The 22428-nt window shown below is 38.9% G+C and overlaps 1 protein-coding gene across 3 annotated transcripts in view; it reads left to right on the top strand.

The window, feature by feature from the left end:
* The window catches only part of nrip1b (nuclear receptor interacting protein 1b), a 28937-nt gene that overhangs the window by 6288 nt on the left and 221 nt on the right, over positions 1–22428 (top strand). For 2 of the 3 annotated variants that reach the window (XM_058788578.1, XM_058788577.1), the window contains exon 2: positions 17310–22428. This exon is cut by the window's right edge and continues 221 nt beyond it. In XM_058788578.1, coding sequence (XP_058644561.1) covers positions 17684–20848 — 3165 coding nt within the window. In that variant the 5' untranslated portion in view covers positions 17310–17683 and the 3' untranslated portion in view covers positions 20849–22428. Of the gene's footprint in view, positions 1–5606; positions 5882–17309 lie in introns of those variants that run through there. The other variant, XM_058788579.1, reaches the window with a different exon arrangement.

Here is a 22428-nt window from a genome sequence, read left to right as displayed (position 1 = left end):
ATAAATGATGATAATAATAATAACAAATTTGTTCAATACATTTAATCAATTTATTACTTAATTACCAGAGGAATCATCATTTTAACTAATTAATCACTGTTGCAAAGTAAAAATAAATAAATGTTATATGTAATTATTATATATTTATCTATTATATATATTTATTATTTGTTGTATTTATTATATATTTATTTTATACATCAATATTAAAGAAATCCATCAATATTATAATAAATACTATAATATTTTAAAATCTAACAGTTTAAAATCTAATATTTAAAAAATGTTATAATAAATTAGTATTGTTATACTATTTTCTAATAAATATTTTATGAGTATATCATAAATTAATAAAATTCCCTGTGGGGTGTTTCTCTTTTTGTTTCTTTTTATTTATTTTTTGTAAATGGCCTGAAAGATTCTCAGAAATGAATTGAACTTCCCAAATATATCAGCATTTTTGCTGCTGTAGCTGGTATAAGGTTCATGTACTTCCAGTGCACTGGGATCTGCAAAGTTTGCCTTTTTCACAAAGCCGCTGTGGTGCGAGTTGGTATTTTTCACCCGGTTATAACAAAATCAGTTCTGCTCCAGTGGAGCTTGAGCTGAAGCCAGAATTGAGTATTTGAGTGAGCTAACGCTGGACGCTTGTGTGTCTGTCCTGAGACTGGATGAGTGCCATATAGAAACTGGTTCACCTGTGGCCGCTGACCTGTGGTAGATGTTTACATGTGCTGTCGCTCTGCTTGTGTAAGTACGTTTACATGGCTGATTCGGTCGTAAAGGCCAGACGGCTCAAATAGAGCAGATCTTTTCTTTAAGCCACCTGTCTCTCTGTCCAGGGCTGCCCTTGTCGGTTATATTAAGGTATGGCTTGCCCTAAATACACTTAAACAGGTTTAATAAAGGTCAATGATCAGTTTGACTCAGCCACTTGTTGCCCTTTAGATTTGTTTGCGTGAATGTGTGTTGATGTTATGTCATTTTGTAGATTTTCATTTTAGCTCATTCATTGCTTACCCATTATAAAGTGTTTATTCGGATTCTAGAGTCATTCTTATGGGCAGCATTTGTCTTTTTAGATGGTTGTTTGTAGTAGATCAAAATATCAGGCAGGCCAATATTAAAAGGTGAATTTTTTTTTTTAAATTTTTGGCAAATTTAAGATTATCTAAAAAGGTATAACTTTCAGTATAACAGATAACTTTCAGCAATTTTGCACATATTAAATATGATTGCAGTATTTGCTGAGATGTGTCCAGGGTGTTTGAGTTTAAAACTGGCAAAACCATTTGTTTTTGTCAGAGACAAACAAATTCGAGCTTGAGTTGTTGTCATTGTTAGCCTGATCGATATCTATTCATATTTATGTGTTTGTGTTTGAAAATGTGTTCTCACCTTACAGTAATGAGACATAAGACTTTCAATTTGCTGTCAGCACAACACAACTCTAAGTTCCTCCAGTGAGATGTGGCGAAGTATAAAATAAAAAAATCTTTTAGATTTTTGTAACATTATTTTTTATTTTATGTATTTTAAAATAGTATTATGTGTAATTCTTATTTTTATATTATTATTATTATTATATAACAATTTGTTATATAATTGCATAACTCGTATATCATATCCACCTTTTTCTTGCTATAAAAATGGGAGTATCCATTTGTAAATTCTATGGGTCTAGCTTCCGGTCTCATCTGCGTCCAGCTATTTGTAGCTGTACAAAACAGTTTGTTTTGCTGCTTGATATTGAACATTTGTGTGTCTTACGATATTATTTTAATGTTATCTTAATTATGAACACACTGGTTTGTAGTGCAAACAGTTTTACCGTTTACTGCACGTTGTTATTCTTCTCGTTATTTATCTATAACGGCTAATGAACCGGAAATCTCACCCATAGGCTTACTTCTGCGTTGAAGAAAAAGGTGGATATCTTTATTCTTTATATTTTTATTTTTACATATATACTTTGTATTTAGTGTGTGTGTGTGTGTGTGTGAGTTAGGGTTGTGCCGATAGACAATTGTATCGTGTATCAATGAGATATCGCCTGTGGATGATGCCTTTATGATAGCAAGGCGATTATCATCATTATTATTATTATTATTATCATCAGGCTAGTAATACTATCTAATTAATATTAGGCCTTTTTTGTTGCATTATATTTCTTTTTACGCATTTTTACAGTGTTGTATGTAAGCATTATAATTAGTAACTTACAATGTTTCTATTAATTTGTTATGTTAAATATAAATTCAGTCATATTAAAAACATTAGGCTGCTTTTAGCCTTACGCTGGAGTTGGTTCACTTTCCGGCAATTAAACTAAGTAAATAAATACTTAAATAAATTAGCACGATAATATCGTGTATCGGCGATCTCATAGGCTGACGATAGGACAATATGAAAATTGAGCATATCGCCCAACACTAGTGTGTGTCATATATGCATGTGTGTGTGTGTGTGTATGTGTGTGTGTATATATATATATATATATATATATATATATATATATATATATATATATACATACATATATTCATGCATGCATACATACACTTTATATAAATAATTTATAATTTGTAGTAATAATATTTATACATTTAATATATTTATTTTTTATTTATAATTAATTTGGATCATTTGTCAGTTGAGTGAAACTTGATTTTTGGTCTTTGTTAAAATACCTTAGCTGGTACCTAGCTAAACTAGGCATGTTGCTGTCTTGTTTTCACTGAGGTCATTTTATAAAGGTCCTGAATCATAAATTGTGTACGTGACGTGTGTGATTCAGTCGCCATGTTTAATGAAGGCATGTGCTGCGAGTGTTCCCGCCGTCTGATAGGACCCTCGTACGTCACTGATGGGAGGAGCACGTGCTCTCTGGATACTGGGGTTAATGAACCTACTGTAGACTTTCTCTCTCCTGTGTTAGTGTTTTCTGAGCTGCCTGATCAGACTCTGCAGCAGTCTTCATACACTCTCTTTGAGAGGAAAAAAAGAAAGAAAAGTGGGCCATGGTGACCTATTTTTCTCACAGTTCAGGGAGGCCGAGGGTTGCGGTGCTGCAGTCAGTCAGATGGGGTGCAGGGGCTGTCGCCAGACGCAGCCACACAGAAGTGGGTCAACGGCAGGAGCTGTGTCTTGTGAACGGCTTGTCAAAAAGTAGGGAAAGCTACAAATGAAGCACATATTATACGCCCAAAACTGTCCATGGAGGTCTGAGGTCTCTCCGGGCCTTCACACCCATTGCCTTCACTGGGACAAAAGCTGAGAAAATGCAATATAGTATCAGTTACAGTTCAGAAACAATGGCTACACACACTGTACATAGCAGCTAAATACAGCCATCACTCCTCTTAAGGAGTATATCTCTATATATAGGTATATAATTGTATTCATATATACTTATTTTTATTTGAATATTTTTTTGTTTACAAATCTCTTAACTCAAATATTTGCTGAATACTATATAATTTCAGTTATTGTTCAGAATATTTTTATTTTTATGTATAATGATTATTTGTTTCATTGTCATTTATTAAATAGTAAACATTAAATATTTATTTTTATTATTATTCAAATGTAAATTTATTTATTAAAAATGTTTTTAAAAATTGAATAAACATATATTTTTTGCTACAAATCTCTTAACTCATATATTGGCTGATAACCGATATGATCCTGATATATTATTTTGTAGCGGTTTTATGGTGTATGGACTTTATGAAACCTTTCAAATCTGTAAAAAAAGCTTCAGTCCAGATTCATGTACACTTAATAAAGTGCCTCTCTGAGACAGATCTGAGATCACGAACTGATTCTCTCACTGGTCTCCTTAAGCGTTTCCTCAAAGTCGCTAAATTTACGAGGTGACGCGCACAGCTCGAGTCAAGTTTTTTTTTTTCCATGGCTCAGGGTAATTAAGATGACATCAGTATCGCCACACTGGTTGAAAGCCAGGAGTCATGGGAGAATCACTGCATCATTATTACGCTCTTGGACACAGATCCCAGTGGGCGTGGCCTTTTATGACTGATTGTTGTTTTTGTAGAACATAAAAGGTCAACGGATCCTTCAGCCTACTGAGAGAAAGACAGAGCAGGAGACAGGACTTTGGACACCAAAAAGCGTTCCATTTTGAATAATGACCGTTTATATTGCACAGTTCAATATTTGATTTAGGCAAGCTATTTGCATCTAACAGGGAGACTTTGACCTGACCCGGAGTTTGAGTATTTGAGATTTTGAGCTGTGTTCACGCGCCACGGCTCTTATCATGAATGCTGTGAGTAATGGAAAGCAGGTCAGCCTGTGCTGGAAGTGTGGGGTGCAACTGTAAAACGTGGCAATTGTAACAACCTCAATATTAGCTCAAGAGTGATGACACATTACTCCAGAAATGACTCTGGTCCTTCAACTTTGTGAGAAATGTTTAACAAAAAAACAAAAAAAAACAACAACAAAAATATTTTGATTTGAGCCGCTTTATTTTGAATGTCTGGTTTTATTGTTTGACAGTGTAAAGTTTTGAAAGTTTTATCTGTTTTATCACTGGTTGTTATCTTGGCTTCCAAAGTCGGGGACAATTATAACACTGAATTGAATTGACTGAACTGAAATTCTTTATGATTAAACATCATTTCATCATAAGTATCTGATATCTAGCTGAAGACAGGTCTTATTAGCTGCTCAATATATGTTATTAAAATGACTGAACCAATTTCAATTCACGATAATGCTCATGTCATTTTTGCTTTACATGCATATTATTTCCTGACAGCTCTTAAGAATTTGTACCACATAAAAAGAATATATTCAGTATTATTAAACTGTTAATGTTAATGATGGTGTGTTCTTGTTAATAGAGATAATTATACTGTAAAAAAATATTTTTTGATTTTATAAATAAAACATTATTAGGAAGAAAAATAATATGTTTTCTTAATAGCACAAGAAAATACTCTTTCAGTCTTAAAAAAACATTGTGTTACTTGACATTTCTTTATAATTATTTGTGGAATTTACTAGCATTTTCTGAGTGTCCAAACTAAATGTTTCCAACTGTTTTTTTTTTTTTTTTTTTACTTTTTCAAGTGGTAGAATTGTCCTTGTAATGGGACCAAAATGCCTTCTAATATAACATTTTATATTTTTTCATGATATTATCTGTTTATGTTAATCACTATATTATATTATAATAATTAATCAGTATATTAATATTAATCAGTTGAACTCTGTATAAATTAACTTAATTAGTTGCTAATGAGCTCCATTACTTGGATTCAAAAAAACAGTGCAGCATAGAACAAGTACGTAAAGCAGTATTTTAATAAAGTGTTTATTTATTGATATTTGTTATCGTCAAAGTTGTTTCATTAGTGTTTAAAAAAATTTACAACTCAGAATCATTTTGCCATTAGTTTGTAAATTGTCTTAAAACAGTTTTTAAAAAGTGTTTTCATTAAAGTTATTCACATTTTTGACCGCATTTCATTGCCCACCCCTATAGTGTCTTTTATCTTGTTGGTCCACTTCTCGTCATGTCTACAGCACTGTTAAACCATGGCATAATCACTGTAACATCTCTTATGACTTACTGCTTCCCTGCTCACTTCCCTAGTTTGAGTCTGATCTAATAACCCACGGACTGATGCATTGGCATGAATGACCTTTGGTCTAATTGAGCATATCGTGTTGCGCAGGGATCGTGTCCCAAACAGGGCCAGGTGGGTGTTCCCGCGGTAATCTGATGAATTCCAGCGAAGGTGAGGAGAGTGGTGACGTCTCAGACTCCTGCGTGCTGCCAGAGGAGTCCATGGCAGATGGTTTCCAGCAGGATCACATATGACATGCGATAACGTTACAGTCAGGAAAGGTCAGTCGGCACGGCACTACAAAGTCTCCCGCGAAGGACACGATCCGCACGTTCCCGGGCAGGCGGGATGCATGTGCGCGCGTTGTGTTCCTGTTAGCTGCGAGGCAGGGTTAGTGTTTAAACATGACATTTCTCCCCTCTTCCCCACCTCGGTGTCAATGTACAGAGGACAGTCCAAATATTTGTTTAAAGTGATGAACCTTGTGCAACCAAGGGCACTGCATTTGCATGATGATAAAAGGCGCTTCATGCTCTCCTGTAACACTTGCAATGTGTCACTTGCCTTTTTGTGGCCTTTCTCTTCTTCAGAAAGGCACTGGAGATTCATATTTGTCCAAAAATTTTTGGGACTTTTATGATGGTGACTTAAAGTGATGGGGAGACGAGGAGTGAAATGACACATTGCTAGTTGCTAGCACATCATGCTAGTTGTTGCAGATCTAGCTTGTGGACCAGAAAGCCATGATGTTCACCAGCAAAAGTGTCATGCATGTTAACTGAGGACTGGTTTAGCTATTTAAAGGAATATTATTGGTTTAATTCTATTGTGGCTAGTGTGTGTCTCTCTCTCTCGATATAGATAGATAGATAGATAGATTTATTTTAGTTATAGTTATATATATATATAGAATTGCATTAAATTTATTTTTTATCTTCAACTTACAGTAAGCTTATTTCAGTTAGTTGCAAAGGCAATATTTCTAAATTTCATTTAAGTTTTCATCTAAGATTTGTATTTTATTTTTATTATTTTTAATATTTCTATTTAGTTTTAATGTATTTTTATCTGTTTTAGTAATAATAGTGCTTCAACTTTTACAGTGAGCTTATCTTATTTCAGTTTCAATATTTATATTTTTCATTTAAGTTTTTATCTAATATTTATATTTTATTTCAGTTAACAGAAACATTTTTAATAGCTTTATTTAAGAATAACAATATAATCCTTTCCTTAAATAAAAGAGGCAAAAAAGTTATAGTGATACACTTACAACGAAAGTGAAAGGAGTCAATGTATAAAGATACATATAAAATACTCACTGTTGTAATAATATAGCCAAAATACATGGGAAGTATGAATGTTAACATGCATTTATGTTCATTATATTAAATTTTTTAAACTTTGTTGCCATGAGAACATATTTCCTAAAATCCTAAAACGACCATAAAAGTTATATGGACAACTTTACCGCTCAAATAATACGTAATTTTAATAGAAGAATTGATATATGTGCTTTAATAACATTATAATTCTGCTTTTCAATCCTCCAGAAGTTAGGTCCCGTGCACTTCCATTGTAAGTGCCTCACTGTAGTCTCGCTTTTCTTCAAATAAAACAAGGGACAAGTCGAATAGTCGTTATTTTGTGGTAGTCAGCGTTATACCAAAAATGCTGTCAAATGAGTTTAACCTGTAATGAACCTAGGGCACAATTTTTTTTCTTACAAAGACACTCATGCAGAACACAAGATGATAAAAACCAAAACCAGCTCGTACTGCTATTCACGGAGATGGATGTTGTCTCAGAGTTTGTTGGGGGGCTGCTGGGAACGTCATGTAGTGCTTCTGCACTACAAAAAAAAAACAAAAAAACCTTGTATTCCAAGTCGGCCTGGCTAGTGTCTCAGATGCCGTGGAGAGTCATCTAATCCCCTGAAACGGAGACAAACAATCTGTGGATGAAGGTTAAAAATACACCAGTGAGACATTTTGAAATTCCGCCTCTGTCTGAGTTCAGTGTTAAGGTTAAAGATCCAGCATTCAGATAAGACTCCCCCGCTGGGGAGGAGATAACAGGCACGCAGATTGAAAAGAGAGAGAGACGTTTGGGGTGGGGGGGGATTTGAGATGTCTATCTGGCAGTGTGAAGGTTTTTGTCTTGCAGATCCAGTTCAAGGACGCCTGCAGGCAAGGCAGCCCTGACTGTGCCAGCGATGCATCTCAAGGTCACATGCGCTCACCCTGTGACTCTGCAACAACAGGAAGAGGGGGGAGCGGGGGGAATTGGGGGCACTGTAAAATCCTTCATTTACCCCCACCCCACCCCGGTTAACCCCTCGATGTCTTCCTGCGACCACGGATATTGTGGCTGCGTTGAGGCGCCAGTCAAGGGCTGTCTTCGATTATCCTCAGACGCTTTGAAACGACTGTAGTGCCACATATTCCGGTGCAGCCAGGAAAGAGGGTGTGTGCGGTTTGAAAATGGGGCTGAAATGGAGTGAGAGAGGATTTAATGTAACTTAGCCATTCAAACGGGCATGCTAACCGCTTCCTCTTGTGCTTTTAACTCGTGCATCCGTTTTTATCTGTGGAGATTAACGGTTAAACCTCCGTTAAGTCTACAGTCTCACTGCCCTAGTGCCCTGTGGTCACACATAAGCTTAGTGTAAAATTCCCCTGTTTCACGTCACACGCCTGTTTGTTTGAGTAGTTTGGACTGGAAGCGTCTTACTAGTCTTGAGAAAGCATTTAAAGGATTAGTTCATGATCTGTTTTTCTGTATTTATTTATTGTTATTTATATGTGCTTTTAGAAAAATAAAATTATTTAGTAATAAATAATAAACAAACAAACATAAAAGTGGTTCATTTGACTTGTGCATTGTATTTCAGGTGTTCTAAAGCAAACAATTGCTTTGTGTGAAAAACAGACAAAATACAAGTCGAAAGACTTGACGACATCTGTCCTTACTTGGCATGTTCATAAGAGTTCATAATAGAAGTAGCACTTTCTGATTCATGAGTGAATCATTCTTTGAGCTGTATCTTTTCAATGAATCATTTGATCCAATTCACAGAACTGCTATGAATGAATCACAAATGAGACTGTTTGAATTCTCAAGTCAGCTAATTGGCTCAATAATCCAGTCACAGAGGTTAACAGCCTACTTGATGGGTACATAGTCAATGAATATCAGCTTAAATTTTGGACTGTTCATTACATGAACCAATTGTGTGTCTTCAGAGCACTTAGATTATAGCATTTGTACAAATGTATGAGCTACTTATATGATGCTGTTTTGTCCTTTTTGAATTTTGAAAGCTTCCCTGTTTTTTTTTTTTTTATCGGTATATCATTTCAAATTTCCCAATTGGTGTTCCACTGAAGAAGGAAAGTCATATTTTGAAGAAGTCAGAGTGCAGTTTTTTCTTAGCACGCTAACCTCTTAATTTTAGAGTGAACCCAGTTGACCTGATGTTGACTTCGAAAAAGAGACTATAAAAAAGCAGCGGTCGTGTGCTTGAGGTATCTCTGCTAATCTAATCTGTCCCTCAGGCGTCCGTTATCACCGTTTTGCGACTTTTCGATTAAACGGAGAAACCATGGAGACTAAATGATCAATAACCACTGTCACGATTCTGGATTCGCTCTGTCGTAAATCTTCTGCCGGCTGGCGTCCAGCTCATTTCATTTCGCAGTTGCAGATTAGTTTCCGTCTTACTCAAACCAGAAGTGTTTTGAGATGATAAATTATACAATCACAACAAATTTGTCAACAATTTCCATGCTCCCTGACACACTGCCGAGACCGAAGTGATCATCTAGTTTGCATTGCAATGCATTGTCCTAAAAACACACATACCCAAACAAACACTCATAGCACAGGAAGGTCTGTAGCGATGGTGGGGGAAGAGCATAAATCTTTAATATTAACGAGTCTTGCTGTGGCAGGAGACCCAGCAGCTTTGTCCCTCTCTCCTCTCCTCTCCTCTCCTCTCGGCTCGCCTACGCTCCCTCGTCATTTAATTAACAGTAGGGAGATTATGGAGGCCCCAGGCCTGTGAAGATCTGATTTAAACATGGAAATGTTACATTACTGTGGCTCTTTTGGAAGAAAAAGGTTGGAGAGGAAGTGAAAAGATGATTTGACCGTCCAGTCTTTCACATTAGCGTTAGGTACCACAAACTACCTCACAATTTATGTATTATGATACAAAAGTCATGATTCAATCACATCACAGTGCTTAACAGGATCACGATTGAAACCGCAGCATGTGTGGAAGCGAAACTGTGGTTCAATTGCATGTTTCGTGTCACTATTTGTCCAGTAAAAAAATGCAGAATTATCACTTATTTAGATGATCTGCTGCTTCCTTAATTGAGGAAATGTATATAAACAAGAAAATAAAGAAAATAAACAGACTGATTGTAAATCTGGTCAATTTAAGCCTGGAAATAAATGGATGATTTTACAAAAAAAAAAAAGTATGTATGTATGGTAAAAATTTTTATAAACATTTTATTTTATTTGTATTAATTAAAAATGAAATTATTTAAAACTTTTTGAAATTGTTTTATGCAAAATAGCCTTTAGACTGTACTATATATCAATATATGATTGGATCAGAACTGTTTTGCCTAATTTCAGAGTTTCCACTGATGATCTACTTTTTAATTTAAAAAAATGATTTGAATGAGCATAAGTAAATGTTGATATTTTTTCTATCAATATATCTGTTAATATCAATGAGGAAACATTGACGTACTGATGGAAAAGCTTTTTTCTGCAAATAATCAGGACATTTTTCACAATTGGACAAATTTAAAACAAAAAAAAATTGACATTGCTGTATGTATGTCTGTGTCTCTCCGTGTGTGTGTGTTTTTTTTTTTATATACAATTTTTATTTATTTATTTATTTTTAATTGTTTGCCAATTGAAATTTTTTATTGAATTATGCTAAATTCTCTTTTAGACCCTGCTTTATATTGATATATGATTGGATCAGCTCTGTTCACCATGTTGGGTATTTTTGGAGTAGATCTTGTTGTCTGGTGTGGGATGAACGGGGCATGCCGGTAATCAGGTTCCAATGCCTGCAGGCTAGATACCTGGAATCGTCAAACCTCATGTCTTGCCCAGGCTCTTGCTTTTTCCTGGAACCGAAGAGGTTAATGTTTCACCGTAATTGGCACCCACAGCTGCTCTCCAGTTCGACAGGGATGAGTTTGGAGCCTCTGCCTTGCGTGACAGCTGCCTAATTGGGCATTCTCCCCTTGTGGCAGGTGCCGCCTCCTCCAGCCGGGCTGCTGAAGAATGGCAGAGGATTACAGATGAGGACATGGTGACCCTCTCTACCTTCCGCTGGTGTGGGGGGGACGGTGTGATGTAGTTCAATGCCGTCGGGCTACCAGGAGGAGGAAGAGAGAGGGTGGGGTTCTGCCAGGTGGCGGATGACAGAGTGTCACATGACGGTGTCAGTGTGTCAAGGGCGCAGACACCAGCAGTGCTGCGGCAGCCTTTTTTTTTTTTTTCCTCTTCATTCGTTTTGAGGTTTTCACTCTAGTTTTACAGCTCCTGGCTGTCTTCACACATCAGTTTGGAGAGGATGGCAGCTTCCTGTGTGTTCCTGTGCTGCTTCTCTTTCTACTCTCCAGCTGTGTGTGAAACTGCCAAGGTGAGGTTGCGTCCTCTTGTTAGAGGCAATTAATGATACTGGATGTGTAAAAAGTGAATTATTCCTGCTGGTGTAAAATGTGCTGTTGGGTTTACTGTCCCGCTGCCCTGTTGACCACAGAGCGGAGGGGACTAGCAGCACAGTAGCTAGCCGTGGCCTAGCTGTTAGTTACATACTTCCACACATTGAGCCCTACGGCTTATGTGGCAATGTGATTTTTGAATTCCGCTCAACACATCAAATCAACATTTCACATCTTGTTTCTTGTTCTGCCAGTCATTTTCTTTCATCATTTCATTGTCATATCAATAAAAGAGACATGGCCTAGTAGTTAGTGGATGCTTTGGCATGTTGGATAGTAGTTCTGGTGCGCATGTGAACCACGTTTGAATCTCGGGTCATTTTCTGATCCCACCCTCGTCTTCCTGTTTTTTCCTGTTGATTTTCCATTGTCCATTAAATTAAAGATAAATAAATAAATAAAGTGTAACAGCAGATTAATACAAATAAAAAACTATACAATTATATAAAAAATTATTATATAAAATAAAAATACAAAAAATAGATTTTTTAAAATGTTTTTGAAAGAAGTATCTTGTGCTCACTGAGACTGCATTTATTTTTATCAAAAATACAGTATGAAATATTGTTACAAATTTGAAAAACTATTTTCTGTTCAAATATATTTTAAACTGTAATTTATTCCTGTGATGGCAAAGCTGAATTTTCAACTGTCTCAAGATCCTTCAGAAATCATTCTAATATGCTGATTTGCATGGAAATATTTTTTATTATTTTTATTAATGTTGAAAACTGTTGTGCTGCTTAATGTTTTAATAATATACTTTGTGGAATACAGTTTTTCCTAGATTATTTGAAAGTTCAAAAGAATAATTTAATGTGTCCTTGCTGAATAAAAGTATTAAAATAGTACTTGTAAAAAAAATTGCTAATAAAAATAGTACTTTTGAATGGTAGTGTACTTTAAAAAATATCACCTGTGTCCATCAGGATTACATAATAATTGTATTCCAAAGGGCATTTATTTATACCAGCATGTTTTTTCCCCCCACTTTTATTGTTTTGATTGTGGAAAGAGGACAGGAAATGATGCCTGGAATGGATTAGGGAAATGCTATGAGCTTGATTTGAAATTTGTGTTAAATTTGTGCGAACGTTATTTATTTATTTTTGTGCATAGATAGAGAGTGAGTCTGGGAGGTGGGGTTTATAGATTTATCTCAATCCCTAAATTATGATTAATTGGTTTTCTCCTCTGACATACCTTTCCCCTTGAGTGTTTATATGGGTGACTGCTCATGTGTTTCTTTGGTGTTTACCTCGGGCGCATCTGTACCTGTGTGTGGTGGCTGCAGGTGCGTGTTTGGTTTCTGTTTTGTATATTCCTGGCTGTAAATGTGTCCACGTGCATGTGTTTGTGTTCAAATGGGGCCGTGCAGCTGGGGTTGTACTCCAGGTTTGACTTTCACCTCGTTTCCCCCTTAGCTGTTTTGAAAGTGTCGAGTGGAACGACCATGTAATCTGTACACACACAGCCTTGAGGGCAGCAGTGATCAGCCCAGCTGTTTTCTCATTCCCTCCAGCCAAGGAAAGAGTTGAAATCTGTGTTTAAGTGAATGTGTAAGAACGGATTATTTGTGTGTGTGTGCGTGCGTGTGCGTGCGTGTGTGCGGAGAGAGAGATGTTCATTAGTATTCTGCTGAGGAGTCCTGCCGGTAGAGCAAATTGATTACCACACTTCACCTGTCTGAGCCTCCTGAGATCTGCAGCGAAGACGCCCGTTCTGTCTGCGCTCCCGTCGCCTCTGTAACGGAGGGCTGCTCTCATTAGCTGTCATTAAACAAAGCTTATAGTCGGGACACTGTTGTCTTACGTAGTTCTAGCAAGTGTGAAGATTGCTGCTATATTCCTAAGGGCTTTCTTGAAGTGGAGATTTCTAGCAGTTGTTAAAGGTGATTTCTTGGAGGGGAATGGATCGTTTGTGCATTTGTGTGTGCTTTAAATTGAATCATCCGTCTAGGTGACCTTTTGGACTAAGACTGCAGTAGCATGGGAATTCATATCTGTGCTAAACACTTGTGAAGTGCTGAAGAATGAACCTGAATGCACCACAGTTGCATGCCATTCAGAACGGTATTCCAACTTGAATTTGAAGTAGAAATTAAATCTGAATTTGAGCTAGGACTAACATTTGAATTTGAATAGTAGAATTAAAACACAAAAAACTAAATCGAAATGGAAAACACATAATTTCCTTCATTTCATGCCATTAGCTGTTACCTTTTTTTGAATTGCAATTCTGTAAATTCCACTTCCTATCATTTGCAATTCAAATTCCAGTTTATCATCTTGTGGGAATGGCCAATTCAATTCAGAGCTTAGAGGTGTAGCAGGATCTGTGGTGTAGTAGTAGAAGGAGAAGTGAGGAGCAGGGTAAGATCGATTTGGAACTGCCTGTGTTGTGATTAAGGAGACAGTGGGTGAGTAGATATGGAGGAGTTGGCAAGTGGAGTTGGTGTTTTCTGTGAGTAGCAGGAGTGTGTGCGCTGTACAGCCCCAGTGATAAGAGTGGAGAGTGAATGAGATGCTGTAATTGTACTCGGGTGGCATTTCGTTGGCAAGTTCTGCCATCATTTTTGCCAGCTGGAATGATGTGCCAAGAGGAGGAACCCAGGTGCTTTGTCTTTTCATTGGTTAAGTGCACTTAATCGATTAAGGAAATTAATAGAATCTCTGTTTTGAATGTAATTTCTTTCCGTACGCTGAAGTTTATAAATATGAAAGTACTGGAGTTCCTTATGAGCCGAGCAGCAGAATTTAATGAGCTAAAGACAATAGTGACCTTATGCGGTTATATTATATGAAATTAATGGCACTAATTAATTTTTTATTTGATTATATTAATGTACCATAAAAAGTGCATTTTATTTAGGATATTTTATTTTATTCGTTACATTTACAACCTCGTTTTCTAAACCGCACAATCAAAGTCTGATTTTGCTGTTTTTGTTTGTGTGTCTGTTACTTCTGTTTATTTTTTTTTTGTCCTCCTATTTTTACAATTCTTTTTTAAATATGATTAAATAAAATTCTAAGGAAACAGCAAGTTTAATTTGTGGTGTTTACAAACTGGTCATGTTTCTTAAATAAGATCACTGTGAAAGGGCATTTTTGTTTTGTTTCTTAGCCAGGTTGTTTGTTCTGATTGACTTGGTTTTAAATTTATAGCAGACTCGGTTTGCAGAGCTCCATGGGGCTGTTTATTTGCTCTGCGTTTTACTTCAAAAGAGTAAACGTTCACTCATGTGGACCTTACAGTCGTGTTTGTTGAGGTAGCACGTCGCTCCCCTTATTTAATTTTCTCGAGCCATATTGGATTTACAAACTCTGTCCGGCGTATCTGAGTGAACACCAGCTGCCTACGATAACATGATGGAAAGCGATTCACACGGCTCCCTTTCCTTTAAAATTTCTTTAACCTTGGCTTACCTTTAACGCCGGGGAAGCGTCTGCCAGTCTGGTGTCAGATATTAGCGATACGCGCAGCAAGGACTGGGTTGTCACTTTTTATTAACACTGAGCGCTTTGCATGGACTCCAGCTGTTGCGTGCACTGAGACTCAGACGTACTTGACCTTGACTCGCAGCACAGTTCCTGCGGCTCACCCTATTTTTAATCATGCATTTTAAATGGTGCAAATGGATTATGGTACCTTATAATGGGGATCATTCATTAACCTTTTTTTTGTTAGGGTACTTTGTGGGACGGGTTGAATTCCAATTAATTTCGTACCCCACATGCGAGGATCGCCAGATTGGCTTTGGATATCAAATCCCTGACATTTGCGTCAAGAAGTCCAGCGTTCGCAGTTAAGGCCTTTTTTTTTTTTTTTTTTTGTCCAGCTCCTCAAGGGAAATTGCCTCTCAGCCACTGATGATGGTTTGACCTTCCTGCTCATGGTGTCTGGGTGAGCAAAGAAAGACGCCCTGCCATGATAAAGCTTCCTGTCTGCCGCTGTTCCTTTCACCACTGGCTAGTGAAATCACTTAAAATGCTGTTGGGTGTGAATGTTTGACATTGTCAGAGATAATGGATAATCACTTGCAGACCGCTGGAGGGAGAGAGACTGAGGGGAAAAGAGAGAGAGGGAGAGAGAAAACATATTTTGTATTTCTTGTGCAAAAGGGTCATGTGTGGGAAAGGCGAATGGAGGGTATGCTGTGAGATCGCACCTTAGACCTGTATTTCTTGTCCCTTGTATTCCTGCTTCCTCTCAAAATAAGGTTTTAGGAAATACAAGTCTTACTTGTTGGAATCATTCAGTCGAAGGGTCTCATGTTATTTGGACCCCAATTTCAGGATTAAAACTCAGAAGAAAGTAAGTCATATAGGTTTAAAGCAACATGAGGGTGAGTAAATGATGACAGAATTTTCATTTTTGGCTGAACTAACCGTTAACGGTTTCCTTTTGTTTTCATGGACGAGATCTAATCTAGCATGATCCGATTGTAGCCCAGTATTGATTTGTCTTGAATGATGTGTTTACTTCATTGTTCTTATGGTCCAGTTTTTCAGCCTGTCTGTTTATCTTTTTTCTCCAGCTGTCCCAAGTTTGAACTTTTATTTGTAGGGTAGCAGCACCTCCTTTGGCGGGAAATTAATCTTAATCTGCCACATTAAGATTAGCGTGAGACGTCAGATGGCCCCGTTCTAGCAGGTTGTCCTCTTTGTTGTTAAATTTAGGTCAGTGGCCCAGGCTGATCCTGTAACTGAGACTGAATTAGTTAATGAATTAGTTTTCCTATTTGCCGTCCTTGCAGTCGTAACCTGTTGCACCCGACCTTTGCAATTTAATGCAGTTTGCATCAAATTTAAATGTGTGAGACCTTGTGCTGATTCTCGCAGGATTTTCCTGTCACGTCATCTTGAGGATCTTAAGTTACTACGGCACATTCAGGATATTCCAGGCTGTTGAATTGCTGTAACAGCATCCCCAGCTCAAGGTCGAGCTTAACTCCTCGGCAAACCGCTGTAACATGTTACCCCGTTGCTGAAGGGGCAGGACATGGAGGGTAAGATGTTCTCTGGCAGCTGAGCACTGCTTTAGGGGAGCTAGAATCCTGTATTAATTAACCTTTGTGGTGGTGGCCCTGACAGTGGGAAGTCAGGAGTGTTTATGGAAGCAGTTCTGACAGGGTTCAGACCCGTCGAGCGAGCAGCCAGCGGTGCTGTCATGTTATCTGATGCCGTGGCTCTGTCGAGGAGCGGTCTGACAGGTGTGCCATGTGTGCCCCTCTACACCTGCCAGCCCTGCTGAGCCACTACTGGCCTGAGCGTGAAGGGCTGCTGACAGCCGTTTTTTGAATGGGTATTCACTTCTTTAATCCTGTTATGCCAGGGAGACTCTCATATCTGAGAAAGAAGAAAACTTACTTTACTGAATTTATCAATAGTTCTTAATGTTTTTCTGTCATAATGTAACTTTGTATTCGCACGTGAAAGAGAGTAGTTTTAAATGTTGCAAGTGACTTTTGTGATATAAGTGGATATTTTTAAGCACAACAGGCAAGAAGTTGTCCATCTTACTAACAAAGTTTAAGCAAATATCTTTTGAGCAAACATTGTCTGTGATTTAAAAAAAAAAAAAAAAAAACACTTAAGATGCTCATTTACTCTCCTTAAGCTGTGAACTGATAACTCTCAGAAATGCTCAGCAAGTAATGGACATAAAAAGACCTTCTTTACACATGAGAACAAACATTGAGAGGTCCTAAAAAGTTGGGTGTCAGAGCAGTTTGATTTGACAGTTGCTGAAGTTCCTATAAAGAGTTTGTCAAACACAAGTTTTATGTTCACTCTGAAGTTTTCTTTTTTGCTTGAATTTAATTAGTTCTTCTGTGATAATTGGTTTTGACAGAGACTTCAAAGAAAGTTACAGTGGTTCTTTTGATGATGCTGGGATGTTGACGCCTGTCACTCATGTAGTGTTTTCTTTTCTTGTGCTGTAGGTTCCCGTGTGGCCACGTCTGAGATCAGAAGAGTACACAGGCAACGCGGAGCCTTTGGTTCCTCCCAGAGGATCTCCCAAATATAGAGCTTATGGTTCATCAGGACAGAGAAACCTCCTCATTCCTCTGGTTGTGCTTACAACATATTTCAAAGCAGTGCAGATTTACTCATAGAATGCACAGCGATGCCAGCTGGGTTTTAGTGCTTGACATTACAAATGCCCACTGGTCCTGTATGTAAACCTCTCTGACTGAAAAGGAACAAAATCCAAAGCACGGTTGTAGTTCTCTGCTCTCATCATTTATGGCACAGATCTTACTAAGACATTTTCATTAGTTGTAAAACATCACATCAGGGCATCCTACTGTTGAACATGACTCATGGGGTGGAGTCTGGCCCTGAAACTCACCAGGATTCTGCTGCTTTAACATATCTGGAAGGTTTGCTAATGCATCCGGTCACCACTGGACCTGCTGCCACTGCTACACAGAGGTCAGAACCTGTCCAAAACAATGAAGAGAATGCCAACAGGGTGACTAGGGTGTTTCAGCTCCCTAACCATGGCTCCCCATCACAAGACAAGGGTAGCCCACCTAGTGCGGCCTCACAGCACCTTAAAAAAGCCAGGCTGCTTCGCTCAGGAGCATGGAGTGGAGATGACAGCCAGAAACGAACAGGCACTGTAGCAGAAGTGAACGGACAGAGAAAGGAGCACTACAAAGGAGGCCTGGATGGCTCTGAGCAGGGGGAAAGCACCTTGCTGGCTTCTCTGCTGCAGTCCTTCAGCTCTCGGCTGCAGAGTGTTGCCTTGTCACAGCACATTTCTCAAAGCCACAAACCGCTCGACAGGGATAGCAGTGAAAGTGCTCCTGCTGATAAGGAAACCTGCCAGAGTTACGGCACAGCATCAGGCCGCCTAAAAAGCCTCATGAGGAAAAGCAAGCAACAGAACCATAACAACGTGCCTTACTGTCGGCAGAGCAACCAGAACCGAAGCCCAGATTCTCCTCATTCTTCTCAAAGCTCTGCCCAGCCCACTAGCTCTGAATCCATGTCCTGCACTGAGCGACTCAAGGCTGTTGCCAACATGGTACGGACTAGGTCCAGTCCGGCCTCTTCACCCAAGCCCAGTGTCGCCTGCAGTCAGCTGGCCTTGTTGCTGTCCAGTGAGGCTCATCTACAGCAGTACTCCAGAGAGCAGGCCATAAAAGCACAATTAACCAGTCGATCAGCCAGCGAGAGGCTAGCAGCCATGGCTACTCAACAAACACAGGATAAGAGGCCTCCCAGCATGGGGCAGCCAACAACTGCCCCAGACATGCTAAGCTCCTTAAATGTTCAAAATGGAACACTCCCCCCACCAGAGGTAAACTCCAGTAAAAAAAGCCCTTCCCTTTCCTCACCCTCCATGAGACCCCCCAAAGAGAGACGGCCCTTCGACAGACAAAGTCGACCGCCACAAAACTGCAGCAGTCTGTTGCTCCTACTTCTGAACAATCACAACTCCCAGCAGCAGCTCACCAGGAATGGACACCTGGAGGATGACTATGGCATCCTCCCAAGCCGGGCCTCCTCCCTGCAGTCTGACAGCGAGTACTCCAGCCAGGATAACAGCCTGACCAAAGACAGCAGTGATGCTGAGAGCTTCTCCAGCTGTTCCCCCATCGACCTCTCCATGAAAAGCAGAGTGCCTAGCCAAAAATCCGAGGCCTGCTCTTCCTTAACCCCCTCTGTGGATAAGCTCACAGAGTCTCTCATAAACAAGTGGAAGCCGGAACCTTCTGTGCCAAAGGTCTGTGAGGCCACAGATCTGGATACCAGCCCAGACGTAAAATCCCATGATGAGGTCACTCTAATGCAGTTACTGCTGGACCGCAGAAATAACGAGAAGGTAAACAAAAGTTCAGATAATCCTAGTTTACGGCCTGACGCAATAATCAGCAGCTTGACTGCAGGCCCACTTAAACAGATTGGCACACCTGAGGACAGCAGAACTTGGAGTCCTCTGGACCAGCAAACAGCTACCTTCAGCTCGATCTCCCCTTCGTACTCCTTTCCCTCACCCCATGCCCAGTCCAGTCCCTTAGATCTGTGTAAGTCTAAAGCTCACTCAAGTGAAAAGACGCTGGAGCCTCCTTTCAGTGCCAGCAAGCTACTACAAAATATGGCCCAGAGTGGTAAAAACAACTTTTCACCCTCTCCCCCTCACAAGCCGACAAGCAGAAGGCAAAGCCCAGAACTTGAGCTTGACAAGCCTCAGGCACTTTTGGATCAACTTGTCGTTCCACACAAGCGGAACAGAGCCTCCATGATAGATGGAGGTTCCCCTCCTGCTCTCCCAGCTCACAAATGTGAGAGATCACCCTCTGCATCATCCCAGATAGAAAACCTTCTCGAGAAGCGCACGGTACTGCAGCTTCTGCTGGGAACAGCTTCCCAGAAGGAAAGAACCAGTGGGCACAGAGTCTTTGAAATGACCTCAGGGGGGCTGGAGAAACCTCAGAGGGGCTCTGTCAACTGTGACAGCTCAAACGGACCTTCTCCGCACCTTAAGATCAAAACTGAGCCAGTAGAAGAGAATCTTTCATCAGATAGCTCCGATGATGGGCTGTACCATCAGAGACGATCATCACAACACTCACCCATTGTTGATGCACGGGACACAATAAAATCTGAACTATGTCCAACAGAAACAGCTGCTAAATTTGGACTTCTCAGCCAGCTTTTGAAACAGCAGAATGCTACCTACCATTCAAACCCACATACCAGGCTCTTCAGGAACTCTATAAAAGAGGAGCCAGTGGATTTTCAGAGCCCCGTTCCTAAGAAAAGAAAACTGTGCATTAAGCTAGCAGAGCACCTAAGTAATGAACTCTGTCAGCCGTCTCGAGATACCACTAGTGACAATCTGGTGTCTGGAACACCTGAAGTTAATGGTAGAGGGCTGGCAAAACCAAAAGAAGAAGAGTTAGTAGGGAGTCCTAGGAGCAAAACGCCTCTCTCCAGAGAAAGCCAAGGCTTCAATGTTCTTAAGCAACTCCTCCTGTCGGAAAACTGTCTGAAAGAGCTATCCCAACCCAGAGGGACCCCAAGTCCCTTCATCCCTCAGGCAAACTGTGCAGCCAATGGGAACTTAACCCAGTCTTCTTTCCCTCAGGAGTTGTCGAACTTACCGTGGTACCCCTATTCTCTCAATACAAATCCCAAAACAGCACCTGCACCTGTTGATACCACTGGGGGGTCGCTAGTTTGGGCTAAGGGCTCTCCCAAAGCCAGTCCTAAACCTGTTAAAAAAGAACCTGAGGGGTCTCCTGCAGAAACTTTTAGCAGGGAGGAGAGATCCAGTGCAGACTCACCCCCTTTAACCAGGTCTAATCCGATTCTTTACTACATGCTTCAGCGGGGAAACGGTCAGCTCAGACCTGAGATCCGGGATCAGGTGCAGCCGGCCCACTGCATCGTGGGTGCAAATGTGGAGTCGTGTATTGACTATGAGCACAGGATAAACTCTCCAGTCCACAGACATACCCACAGCTAGATATAAGAGAGCCTAAACGGCTCTATGGAAAAATGGTAGATATGAACTACCAAAGACAGAGAAGCTGAAGAACTGTATGGTGATTTGTCTATAATATCTGTTTTTTAAATTTTCATTTAAAAACAGAAACTGAATAAATGTAACCATGGGACATGGTAATTCAGTTTAAAACATTGGCTTTTTGCCACTGCTTTAAATGATTTCATTTGTCCATTTGGTTGATTTGTTATTTTTATTGATGTCATTAGGTGATTCTCCGTGATATAATTATTTTGTATACACATTGGAATGTTTTTTTTTTTTTTGTATGTATGCTAAGCTAACTTCTTTGTCCAGCACAATGTAAAATGTCCACCATGAAAAGCTTTTCTTTTTTCCACAACTAAAACATTTATGAAGAACATCCTATTATGTGTATTATTGATGAATCCAGAAATGTTACTGATAATTTCACACTATATTTATCTACAGCCAAATCAGGACCCTTTTCATTTTATTGAGGCAAAGAAAATTGTACAGTCTAAGCACAATATTGGATTTGTGGCATTGAAATGTCCAGTTATAAAGTATATTTTCTTACAGGAGAATTTAAAGGAACGTCAGTGTAATCTATCAGGTATCTTTCTTGTAAAGCTAGCTGAGGTCAAGAGGGTTTTCACATGTGAGCGCAAGGCAACAACATTTACTGGAATGTTCTATAATCGTAGTCTAGTCAGATTTACAGTGCTTTATTTTTCATCAGGAATGAAACTATAGCTGTTATGTGGAGATAATGGCATGACGTTAAAAAAAAAAAAAAAAGTGTCATATTTTTAGCCAATGAAATGTATCTTTTTACAATTTCATATAATTTGTTGTTTTGTATCTTATCTAAAAATCCTGTATGTAGCATTCACGGTGTCGATTTTGGGAATTGAATATTGAAAGAGATGAGATAGTTTGTCCACCACAGCCATAAGGGGTAATTACGATATTTATGGATACTGTTTGAATCAGATGCTCTACTGTGAGAAGGGATTGGAATTCAGTCTGGTTCTTTTGTTTGTTTGTTTTTTATGTTCACTTTATTTGCATCTTTTCAGTTTTTTTTTTTTTTTTTTTTCAGATAAAGGCCCATCACTCAAGTCTTAAACATTATCCAACAAAAAAAAAATTACAGATTTTATTCCACGTTCTCTGTACGATTCATATGTTTTAACAATGATTAGATACATGTATGTAAATATTGCTTTCAAGATGACTATTTTGTATTGTTCAAGAAAAAAAAAATTACTTTTTAACGTCTTGCATTGTACATAAGAAAACTATAATAATGTAAATATGGGTACTGGAGGACGACAATTTTCTGCATGTCTGTGTTGTGCTAACGATAATCTTTGTTCACATCTACTGCTCTGTCCGAGGCTCTTTGCTGCCTGTAGCATGCACACGCATGGGGAGTCCCTGTGTTATGGGGAAATGTCAAGTCTTAAAATAGATGTTTTTATCATGGAGAGATGGGTACTTAAACCATAATCGTCTGCAAACGCAGTCCTTGACTGTTCAAACCTGCGGAAATATGTGCATATTTTTTCCTCAAT

This window comes from Onychostoma macrolepis, chromosome 10 (genome assembly GCF_012432095.1).
Source record: "Onychostoma macrolepis isolate SWU-2019 chromosome 10, ASM1243209v1, whole genome shotgun sequence".
Taxonomy (NCBI): Eukaryota; Metazoa; Chordata; class Actinopteri; order Cypriniformes; family Cyprinidae; genus Onychostoma; species Onychostoma macrolepis.
This window is presented reverse-complemented; position numbering and strand designations above follow the sequence as displayed.